Source organism: Arachis duranensis, chromosome 6 (assembly GCF_000817695.3).
Source record: "Arachis duranensis cultivar V14167 chromosome 6, aradu.V14167.gnm2.J7QH, whole genome shotgun sequence".
In the NCBI taxonomy this organism is placed as follows: Eukaryota; Viridiplantae; Streptophyta; class Magnoliopsida; order Fabales; family Fabaceae; genus Arachis; species Arachis duranensis.
The window spans coordinates 15,683,064-15,696,056 of NC_029777.3; the positions used below are offsets into that span (position 1 = coordinate 15,683,064).

Here is a 12,993-nt window from a genome sequence, read left to right on the forward strand (position 1 = left end):
TTTAGCTAAATTACATTGACTTCTTTTCAAATTAACCATATTACATATGATGCAATTAATCGATGACCTTAGGCCTTAACCTTCTTCAAAATTTAGTATATATAATACTGCATATTTTCATATTTAAACACTCGTGTTACTGAAAAAATGACACTTACTTTTCTTCTAAGGAAGGAAGTCAAGTTAATATAGTTGAAGCAAATATATCAAATAACTGCAAGAGAGTTCTCATAAGTAAAGCTAACAAGTAAAATATTTTTTTTTCTCTAAATTTTTAAAAGGATAATATTTGAAATAAATGCTAATTTTATTTCTACTATTGTTTTGTTTTTTAATCAACAATCAGCTAAATTTTTTTAACAATTTTATCCCTAAGTTTCTCTCTATTTATTCTTAATCGTAATACCTTTTTTTTCACTATCGATCTCTATTCTCTAGTCCCAATATCAACCCCAAGTTAAAAGGGTTAATGTTGGAGTGGATGATGGTGAGGGATTTTGAATTGATAGACTATAGATAACATACTAAAAAGTGGTAGCATTGAGGTTGGACAACACAATTAGGGCTGGCAATATATACCTTATTTGCGGGTACTCAACCTGGATCAACCCATTCGGATAGGGTTGTCTATCCTACGCGCTGCGGATAGAATACGAATTTGCCTGCGGGTAGGGTAGGGTACGGGTTTAGTGTATATCCTACCGTATCTTACTCGCACCCCTAATATATATATATATATATATATAGTGAAAAAAGTGAGTGTTGAACTCACAATCTTCCTCTTATAAAAACTTAAAATAATCACTAAATTAGTTGATAATTATATTATTTGTAATTTTATCGTGGATTTCTTTAAAATTTTATTGTTTTTAATTTTAATATGAATTTAGTTTTTATTTTTCTGCGGGTAGGGTAGGGTTTAGAACTTTAGAGTGCGGGTAGGGTTAGGAGTCGAGAGATTCTCAACGCGCGGGTAGGAAAAGGTAGAAGTTTAAAAAAATTTTCAACCCGCGGTAAGGTTAGAATAGAGTCTAAACCCTATCCTATCATATTCATTGTTAGCCCTAACCACATCGGTGAGGGGTGGTGGCTATTGGAATTAGGTAGGATCGTGATTGATTTAGTATTAAGGTTAAAGATAGGTGGAAAAAGAGAAAAAAATGGTGATTGTAATGACGACAACGATAATAAATCATGACTGATTTAGTGTTAGGGTTAAAAACGTTTAAAAAGAAAAAAATGTGATAATAACGAATGAACTGGCCACTTGATCAATTAACAAAATATATTAAAATCTTAAGGCACTGGACATTTGTATTTGCATTCACACTTAAAGCAAAGGTTAAGGTTGAATTCTTCCTCAAAATAGTTACTTACCACTTACCACGTGCTTTATATTTTATATTCAAATTGTGACCATCCAAGATTAAAAAGGGCTATTTGCCATGAAAGAACAAAATATGCAAGTCTAATTCAAAACAAAGGAAGCCGGGCCACCATAAAAAGCCAAGGATTTACCTCCACTGACCACTGCAAACTCCAAATACTGAGGGGTGTGGGGCATGCACTTTTGTGTTCCCACAAAACTATTCCATTAAACATTACAAAGCTTCCTTGCATTGCATATCTCTACAGCTTGCACCAGTCTTACAGGGTACAATTAAAATGTTATTTGTGTAGATAACTTCTGTATATTTTATTATCTATTGTATATCACTAATTTTATAATTAAAATAGGCCACATATTATTTTTTTATTATAATTAAACTAAATTTTTTTAATTAAAATATTCTTTCCTTCTATTCTCTATTTAATTTTCTCTTTTACTTACTCTATTTTTCTTATATGTTATTATTGACTAATTATTAATGAACAATGCTAAGAGACCAACAATTTTAGTATTTTGTAACTATTAATTGGCCATCAATAGTGCTTTTAATGGTGTGAGATTACATCCAATGGTGAGAAATTACTCACTCACTTTTTTTTTATGGTTAAGTGCTGACAAGAAAACACAAAAGTTACTGATCTTCTAGACTTTTCCGACTTTTCCATTATTAAGTTGATAACTAAAATATATAATATGGCATTTTTTAATTATAATTGAAATTAAACTAAAATTTAAAATATTGACAGAATATCTCATGTTCAAAGATTCATTTGCATTGACAATTCGAATGTTTGAACATGAAGTACAAATTTCATGTCTCGTTCACAAATGAGTATTTACTCCAAAACAATATTTTGAGTGTGCTGTATGGCAAACCAAAAAGCATTGAACCATTACAATTAGAACGAATTCAATTAACTAAAACACAACACTAAACTAAAACCTACCTACATTTGAGAAACATACATAGCATGACCAATTTTCTACCCATTACAATGCAAAATCAAGTCTTAATCACATCAGCTGTGGAATTGGTTACATCAATCCAGGAACAAAATCACAGCCATATTCTGGCAATTAGCCAGCCGTATAAAAGTATAAATAAAATAAAATAATTAAACACTGAAATTTGGACTCGAAACACACAAGTAGAAGAACCCTTCAATTTTTACCCAAGAAAATTTACACCGTTCATAAAACAAACCACTATACACCGTTCTTTTTTTGTTTTTTTTTTTCTACTAACTATGAAGAATGCATGAACCTACTACGAACCAATTTTGCTCCAATAAAAAATGTGCATTGTAAGAAAAAAACAAAACAAAACAAGAAGAAAATCAAAATCATATTCCAAGCAAGGATGATTCAGCTAAATTACATTGTAGCCTGTGGTGGTTGTGGTTGTTCTCTTAGTTGGGCTTCCAACAAACGAAAGCAAGCCTCCACCATCGTAGCCGTCGGTTTCATCAACATACAAATCCTCGGTGCTCCTGAACGCCGCGTGCAACACAACCACCGCAACCCCAACCAGTACGGACACAAGCACGTTCAGCCACACCCCTGTGAGTGACACCGCCACCACGGTAACCACCGCGAGCACCGCCGCCAACGCCCTATCGTCGATCACGCGGCCGAAAAGCTCCACCGGCCTGTCCCTGAAGAAGTAGAGGAAGAACCACGCGGCGAGGGCCACGAGGAACACGATTATGGAGAAAGGGTGCCATAGGAGGCTGAGGAAGAGGATGAAGAGAATGATCATGGCGTAGTTGAGGCGGAAGTGGTCGACGTTGCGCTTCACGCGCAGTGTGGCCTCGCCCACGGAAATGGGGCGCGTGAAGGAGTAGAGCGCGAACACCTCCTCCCATGGGCGGCGCGTGGGGAAGGTACGTCGCGGTGAGGTCGCGGCGCGTGAGACGAAATAAGGAGCGGCGGAGTTGGATGAAGATGGCGATGGAAGTGAGGTGTAATTGGGTGCTGCGGAAGACATCACATCAGAGACTCGGAAACTTTCAAGGGGAATTAGAACGAAATTGGTGAGTTGCGGATCCGATTGTTGAACCCTAAAGCGGCAATTTTGGAGGTGTAGTTGAACAAGAGTGAAAACTGAAATGGTGAAACGGTGTCGTTTTATGTGTTTTGGTGTGAAAAGTCTTCTCTGTATGATTAAGGGGTGCCAGCGAGTGCATGGGAATCCTGTACACCACCCAAGGTTTTGTTGGGTCCCACTTTCAAGCAAACCTCACAAGTCACAAGTGTCCACCTCGTTTTTTTTTTTTTGCATCGTTTGCAACTTTGCATAATTGCGTCTATAATTTTTTATTTTTTCTTGTTAGAATTAATTATATGAATTCGTCATCAATATTTTACGAGAGGATATCTTGTGTTGAAGACTTCCAAGTTCCAAGTGGTTGACCAGGGTGGCAAAGTTAGTTGGGTTTGGGTTCACATTTTCCTTACCGACATGAGGATAATAAAATATATGATTATTAGTAGAAGATTCTTTTAGGGGAAAATAACGGAGTGCATTTTCGGTCTTGATATAAATTTGATACTTATCTCAGATTTTGTGCACCAATATTATATTGTTAGATAAACCACGAGGATATCAAGTGCTGAGGATGAACACTGCATCTGCATGCTAATTTTTTTTCTTCTAAAACTAGAAGTGAAACTCAAACTCACCATCTCTAAATAATTATAAAAAGACTATGTCATTTAAATTATAATTTATTTACCATCTGCATGCTAAATAAAGCTTATTTTCTTAGGGCATTTAATATTTCAACTAAACCATTTCCAACTTCCCAACTTCTTTTTTCCTCTTTGCATGATTCAAAACTAAGTTTTTGGTTTGGGGGTTTGTTGCCTTTTATACAAGAAAAAAAATATTATAATTGGGAGCAAGTTGCCGACAATAGGAAAAAGAAATTAGATTGTTTGACCCAATCTTCATATCTGGGCTAGGAAGATGAACAATGGCCCAAATTCAGAGCATGTGAGAGTTTAACCATTCCACCAAAAACAAAAACAAAAAAAAGGATCATGTAAGCATAGTTATAAGAACCGAACCGGTGATTGAACCGATCATATTACTGATTTACTAGTTGATTAATTCAACCGATAAATAAAAAATATAAAATATTAAAAATAGTTAAATTTCTTAATTCCTATTCCCTATTCAACAAGACAGCAACCTTAAAGGCTTAAATAGTTAAATTCACAGCAATTTTAAATAGTTACATTATTCACAGCAATCTTAAATATTCACAGCACAAGCATGTTCATAACAGAACAACATTAGATTAACATTATTCATATTCAACAAGCATATTCAACACCTCGGTTTCAAGCATTAGTCAACAAGCATATTCATCCCAGAACAAATCAACAAAACAAGTTTTTACGTTTTCAACAAGCATATTCAACACATAAAATCAACAAAACAACATAATTCATATTTTATAGATTCAAGCTTTCAACAAGCATATTCATTCCAGAAATTTTAAGTTTTCAACACAGAATATAATAATATAGGAGAAGTGCAGTTTAAGGTTGCTGGAGAACAGAGGAGAAGTGCAGAACAAGTGAACAACATTATTCATAAGTCATAACACTGTAACAGCAAGAAGTGCATAACAGACTACATAGGAGAACTGGAGCTAACCTGTTTGACAGAGCAGAAGAGCGTGGCAACGGCGAGGGCGACGGCGCCGACGATGAAAGATAGTCGCGGGTGTGTCCTGTTCGGCTGTTCCTACTTCCTTAGTTCCTTCACCTTCAGACTTCGGAGTTCAGACCGGCGGTGAGACGAAGAAGACGACGGCGGGCGGCTGGCGGCTGGCGGCGGTGGCTGGGTGAGTGACACTGTGACAGAGTGAGGTGAGGTGGTGGCGAAGAGGGTTAGCCGTTAGAGGATTAGGGTTGGGGAAAAAGTGGAAAGTGAAAGCTGACTAGAAACCGCCGATTTTCTGGTTTTTATCAAAACCGACCAGTTTAATCCGATTCTCAACGGTTCTCTTCTTTATTCGGTCATATCACTCAACCGGATCAATTAGAAATCTGGTTCATTAGTTTTTCGGTCGAACCGGCCGATTCGATCCGATTTTTACAACTATGCATGTAAGATATGTAAAAATTTATTTATTTTTAATAATTTTATTGTTATTTTTCCCAGCTTGCTTCATCTGCTTTTCTTTTCTTTTCTTTTTATTATCTATTTTTTAGTTTATACAATTATTATTTGATATAATGATGTATAGTTGAGGTTTTAAAAGAAAAAGTAACAAAATTAGCGTTGAATAATTGATTCTAAATAATATTCTGATGAGATATTTTTCTCTCCTAATAAGGTCTTAATTCACTAACCAGTGAATCCCGATTATATAAAAATGATGATAACATATCAAAATAGAAATTACAAATATTTATATCTGTTGCTACAGTTTCAATATTTAATGATGACATTACTTTATATATAAAAACATCTAAAATAAAGAAATTAATAAAATAAAAAAATAAGATATTGATTAATATTAAAAATAATTATTTTTGATAATATGATATTACATAATTGGATACACATATAAAAATGTTTTAGATTGAAAGTATATTAAAATTAAATCCATATAAATTTTACTATTTTGATTTAAAAGTAATTAAATTTTTATAATTTTTTAATTTTAGAAAAGTTTAATAATCCCCAGGTGACCTACCTATTTGCTTTTAGTCTTGCTTGATTGGCCCATTTCAAAAGTTAAAGGCTCTATCCATCCACGTGGCATGTGGCATTAACATGAACCGAAAAACTTGTGATTTGTGAACTTGTGTTGCACCCTTTTCCCCTCTCCCACAATGTTCTTTAAGCGGGTAATGTGGTCGTGCATGACAATGTGCACTGTGTTGTTTGGCTTTAATCTAATTTGGTTTGTTTGTATCTGACTCTTCTCCAACGAACACTAGGCTGTACTATTTTGCTTCTTTCTTCCAATTCCAAAGGGTTTGATTTGTTTTTGTAACTGAATTTCATTCTGAGTAAACAATCTCCACTTTTTGGTTTTTGATACTGAAATAGCAGTACTATTTTTTAAACTGTTTGAAGTGTTATTTTCAAATGTAAAATAATTTAATTAAAAAAAATAGAAATCGTCTTATTTGTATATTTCTTATAATTTTAAAAACACTAAAAATTATTATATTAAACTATATTACTCATATCACTATTATATCTAAATTTTTTAACCAACAGTCTCATCCACTTACATGTGACTAAGGGACTTGTTATTTATTAGGGCAAATTGTACAAATAAATAAAGTTTAAAATTATCCAATTACAACATTTAGATAATAGTTATATTTTAGTACTGAACTTACTCTATATAGTTATAAAATTAAATAGGATGTAGAGATTTTAAACTTTATACATAAATTGTTACAGAATATCGCGATTTATACTTAAATTGAATTGTGAATAAACCAATAAAAGCTGAAAAGATTTACATGAAAAAAAAGAAAACAAAAACATAAAACGTTGAAAGGTAATTTATTCACATTCATTATTTCATATTTTCATTCTATAAAGCTTTGGAAACTAACCTAGAGACATAGATCATACTTATTTCGAACACCATAACACTACATAGTAATCCTAATAATAACCCCATCTTCCTCCTAATCAACCTCCTTTCTTATTACAACCATACACAAAATTATAAACAACCATATAGATACTTAGTTGACTTTAACTATGTATTTTTGTTAGATTTATATAAAATAAAACTAGGATCAAAATATATTATAAATTAGATAATTTTAAAATTTATTTTATTTATTTATGCAATTATTTGACCCCATTCATTAGTTATTGTTGCAAACAAGTGTTTGAAAGTGAGTAAAACATCAAATGAATTGTGAGTCAGAATATTACTTTTCTATATATATTACAATTTGAAAAATAAATCATTAGGTGAAAATTCAGCTGCAGTCAATTTTACGTAAAGTTGATGTTTATGAGCCGTTAAATAAAAATTTAGTCAAATTCGTTAAATCATCTAACAACTCTTAGATATAAACTTCATGTTAAATCGACTGCACCTGAATTTCCACCTAAATCAATAGTATTTGGATTCTACTTACGTGCTAGCTAGACCAACAAAACAGACAATGCATGTATTGAGCATTAGTACGAAATTCTAATATTATATTTCTTGTGAAAAAACTAGTTTGACAAATACATAACAATTATAATTATTAAGTGTTTTTATGATTAGTTAGTTCAGTAATTATATTTTCTATATTTTATTTAATAAATAAAACGTATTAATTTTTATCCAATAAAAATTATCATATATATCGCTTTATCTGAATTATTAATGTCATTTTTAATAATTTTGTGATTAAGAATAATTTTATTAAATTATAAAAAAATATTTTTCAATAATATGATTCTTATCATAATAATAATTTTTAAATTTAACTAGGACATTAACTGCATTAATTTTTAGAGTAAAGTATCATTTTTGTCCACAACGTTTGGGGTAAGTCTCAAAGTTGTTCATAATATTTCAATCATTCTATTTAAGTCCCTAACATTTTAAAATTGACTCAATGTTGTCCTGTCGTTAGAAATCCGTTAATAGAATTGACGGCAGGACAAAATTGAGATGATTTTGAAACATTAGAGATTAAATAGAACGAAAACGTTGGGACAAAAACAATACATAAAAACAAATTTTATTTTAATTTTATCTTTCAATAATATCAATTTTTTACTGTACATAGTATTCAATTATTTTTTTAATTACATCTAAGTAAATTATACGTAATTACATTACTTTCATTTTAAATAAATTTATTTTTTATAATTTTAAAGAAATTTGATATATTAGAGACAAAAGGTATAATTTATATTTTATTGTATGTATATTATTTTTTTCTTTTTCATAAATTTATATACTAGTCATTCTTCATTCTACAAACATTTCATTATAACTAAAAACTTTTTTTTAAAAATAAAATTATAAAAAAAATAATTTATTTAGAATAAAAATAATATAATTAAGTATAATTTACTCTAAATAAAATTTTGATTATACTACTATTTTTCAATAAATTTTCCCTTATACTAAAGTCAATCATATTGAATCTTGGACTATGCTATTATTCCAGTATAATTATCCTGGCTTGAAAGTGATAATAATATAGTGATTAATTTCTTTGTCACGGATCATTCACTTAAAAAATTAACCTTTGGTTTAAATATTTTTCATATCCAAGTAAAATTCAAACTTTCTAAGTGACAAGTCACCAGATCCATTTAGTTATTTCAATTTTGAAGACTTGGCACTTGTTAATTGCATGGAGATTTTACGAGTTTGATGAACCACCGGATCTATTCCGTATCTCAGTCATCAATATAGTGATTAATCCTTTGTTACAGTTTTTAAGTATTTTTCATATCCAAGTAGAATTTAAACTTGTTATCTTTTAGTACAAGAAATTAAGTGATGAGTTATCGGATCCATTTAGTTACCTGAATTTTATAGACTTGACACTTGTGAATTACATGGAGATTTTTTAATGAAGATTGGATTCCATTGGATAATGAAGTCAACGATGTGGGGCCCGCGAGTGGTCCCTGTGGCGCAAGATAGCGCATTAATTGATCCATCCATCCATCCGATTTGGTTATTACACGTGGCGCCAACGCATTTCATGATCCTTCATTCAACGGCTACCTTTTGGTCTCACTTATTACACAACACTACTTACTAGTCTACCACTTCTTATATAGGATCCAACGTCTCCTTGCACTATTTCCATCCCAATCCACCTATTATTTACTGCAATATACTCAATCATTTAATAAATTAGATATATGAAAATTTTTGAAAATCTTTATCATTATTACATTTTAACTAAATTATAAATATAATATCAGTGCTAATAATATATTTGCCATTGCCATGTATATGCGCGCAATGATAGTACATTCACATCAATGTCGATGTCAATTACGTTAACTTCATTTCCAATGAACCAAATTTTAGAGTAGTCCCTTGTGTTGGCAGAGTGAAAGGATAGATGGCAGCTACAAAGCTATGCTATTGGATTGGAGTGAACATGCAGGGACTATTCACAACCCTAAAAGATGCTTCATAATCATAATTGTATATATACCATCAATTGCATCCGTTAATATATTATAGACTTACATAATCATAATACATTATTGCTAATAACAAAGGTGTTAATATAATGGAAAAGAAATTAACATTATGTGACTCACTTCATCAACGTACGGTTGAATAATGTTTTTTTTTTTGAAAAATTACTTGTCTTGTATATATTCTTCTCGTGAGAATGGGTATGAAACTAATAAGATGGATTCTAATTGCGATTTGACTGTTCCATTCTTCTTAAACACAAGATAATGTCCAAAGTTTTACTTAAGAAAGAAAATGATAGCTCTAAGTACATGTGTATGATGATGAGTAACATAAGTAGCTAGTTCCCAAGAAAGTAAGCAAAAGCCTTAATGATATATAGGAGTGGTGCGAGACTTAATTTGGTAAGGAAATTATCATCAACTATCAAACTCTATCAATTAGCGAGACATTACAAGTAATAAGCCAAACCAAAAGGGTGACCCATACACTACAATTAATGACAATGACAAAATAAAATGTCTGTCTAGTACATGCAGAAAATTAAGACTCAAAGTCTCAAACCTCATAAGAATTTCAACCTCAAATTAAAGAAAAAAATAAAAATAAAAGGACGGGAGTTTCATTAACTTGATCATTGTATATTAATGACATGTATTTTATCCTCTTAGCCAAGAATTAAGCCTATACCGTAATCCTACTAAAAATATTGATTCCTAATTAATTATGCAATTAAAATATCTCACATAATATGAAAATGATGAATTAGTATAAGATATTTTAAAAATAGCGATACTACAAAATCAACACAATTATTCTCTTGACTTGCAATTAAGTTACAATATTTAAAATATTGACTAAAAATATAATATTAGACTAATAACTGAAAATACTAATGTAAATCAAAATTATTAACTCTTGAACTTTTTCCTCTTAAAAAAGAGCCCATTAAATCACCAACCTTAATAATAATCTTAGATATTGAGGTTTTGCAAACACCATTCTCTTTTATTATAAGTTAATAGAGACAAAAAGATTGTTTTAAGGGCAAATAACTTAATTAAGCAAAAGGGGATAAAAAAATCATATGAATCCGCCAAATAAAAAATTGGTTCATGAATCAACTAGTTTAATTTTTATATAGTTCGAATCATCATAATTTGAACTTCTTTTCCATGTAATTCGAATCATACTAGTTCGAATTACCTACACATGCACACACTCACTAATTCGAATCAGGGTGATTCGAATTACACACATACCTGCACATAGTAATTCGAATTGAGCAGATTCAAATTATTCAATGTAAAAAAATTATTAAAAAATTTAAAAACATATATTTCTCGAGTAATAATTTAAAAAAAATTATTAAAAAAATTATTTAAAAAGTTAATAATTTAAAAATTAAAAAAATATATATTTATTTCATACATTTAAAAAAAGTTAACAAAATATGTAATTACGAGATTTTTTTAAAATATTAATGAGCTATCAATTCGAATTCCATACAATACTCTTTTGTCCATTTTTAATAGTTTATGAATATTTTTTAATAAATTTTTTTAAATTATACCACAAAAAAATATTTTATTCTATACAAAATAATTTTAAATAAATGGCTTAAAAGATGTTAGGAGTACTATACAAATTTGTAATGTCCTAATAACTTAGAACATTAAAGAAATACTCTACATAGTCAATAATAATTTAAAAATTAAAGAAAATATATTTTTATCATGTATTTACTTAAATCACTAGAATATTACAAATTTTTATAGTACTCATAATATTTTTTAAGCCATTTTTTAAAATTATTTTGTATGGAATAAAATATATTTTTTAATTTTTTTGTATAGAATAAAATATATTTTTAATTGTTTTGTATGTAATAAAATAATTTTTTTAATTTCTAAATTATTATTGACTATATAGAGTATTTTATTTAAAATTTAAGTACATGCATGTATTTATCTAAGTCATTAGAAAATTATAAATTTTTATAGTACTCCTAACATTTTTTAACCCATTTTTTTAAAATTATTTTGCATAGAATAAAATATTTTTTGTAGTATAATTTAAATAATTTTATTAAAAAAATTTATTAAAAGATATTCATGAGCTATTAAAAATAGGCAAAAGAGTATTGTATGTAATTCGATTTTTTTGTGACTTATGGAATTCGAATTGATATCTCATTAATATTTTAAAGAAATCTCGTAATTAAATATTTTGTTAGCTTCTTTTTAATGTATGAAATAAAATATATATTTTTTAATTTTTAAAATTATTTTTAAATAATTTTTTAAATAAATTTTTTAAATGATTACTCGAGAAATATATGTTTTTAATTTTTTTAATAATTTTTTTACATTGAGTAATTCGAATCTGCCCAATTCGAATTACTATGTGCACATATGTGTGTAATTCGAATCACCTGATTCGAATTAGTGTGTGTAATTCGAATCAGGTTGATTCGAATTAGTGAGTATATGCGTGTGTAGGTAATTCGAATCAGTATGACTCGAATTACATGGAAAGAAAATTTGAATTATGATAATTCAAACTATATAAAAATATAAACTGATTGATTCATAAACTAATTTTTGATTTGGCTGATTCATGTAATTTTTTCATCCCCTTGACTTAAATAAGTAATTTGCCCTTGTTTTAATATTCAATTTTTATTCTAGTTGTATGTTACTTCTCTATTAAAAAAGAAACTAAAATGTCTATGTGTATGTCATTTTTTTCTCCAAACTTAAAAAATACATGTTTATAAATTAATTAGTAAAATTACAATGATGATAATAATAATTCATTTTATATCATCATTGTACAATAGTGAAAGTTTTGAGAGATCTTATTTATATAATAGATATACATTTGGGTCATTAACTCATTGTATAATGATTGTATAAAAAACGGTTGTACAAGACTAAATAATTAGCTAAGCTAAATAATTAAATAATTGAGTTTAACTATACCATTATATCGATTTTTTAAATAATTATTCAGGTAATTAATATAAAAAATATTTATTTTTATTAGTATAATATTATATAATTAAATACATATATAAAATTAGTCTACACAATTCTAAATAATTAATACTATTTTTGGGTTTGGAGTGAGGAGTGAATGTGAGGGTAAAAGGCAGTGAGGAGCAACTGAGCAAGTTGGCATAGAAGATAAGTCCAAAACTGAAAACTATAATTACAAAAACAACAAAAAGGCATTATAAGCAAATTGAGATTTGAGATGTCATGTGGGGACACTCTTTAGTCTAAGTGGGACAAGAGTAAAACTGAAGCTCCAAATAATACTATTTGGCATGCTAGTATTAACGGCGACTCATAAGAAAAAGAAAGAAAAAAACATTATTAAAGCTGAAATTAATTGGGAGAAGCAAAAGGAAAAAAAAAAAAAAAGAAGAATACTGCT

General features: G+C 29.3%; 1 protein-coding gene across 1 annotated transcript; it reads right to left on the reverse strand.

The window, feature by feature from the left end:
* Positions 1-2,275: 2,275 nt before the first annotated feature.
* On the reverse strand, positions 2,276-3,613 carry LOC107493139 (PRA1 family protein F3). Its single transcript, XM_016114219.3, has one exon. The coding sequence runs from the start codon at positions 3,375-3,377 to the stop codon at positions 2,760-2,762; it is 618 nt and encodes a 205-aa protein (XP_015969705.1). The 5' UTR covers positions 3,378-3,613; the 3' UTR covers positions 2,276-2,759.
* Positions 3,614-12,993: the final 9,380 nt, after the last annotated feature.

Bases quoted from the DNA above. Each gene is read 5' to 3' on its own strand.
- LOC107493139 (XM_016114219.3), bottom strand. From the start codon at position 3,377: ATGTCTTCCGCAGCACCCAATTACACCTCACTTCCATCGCCATCTTCA.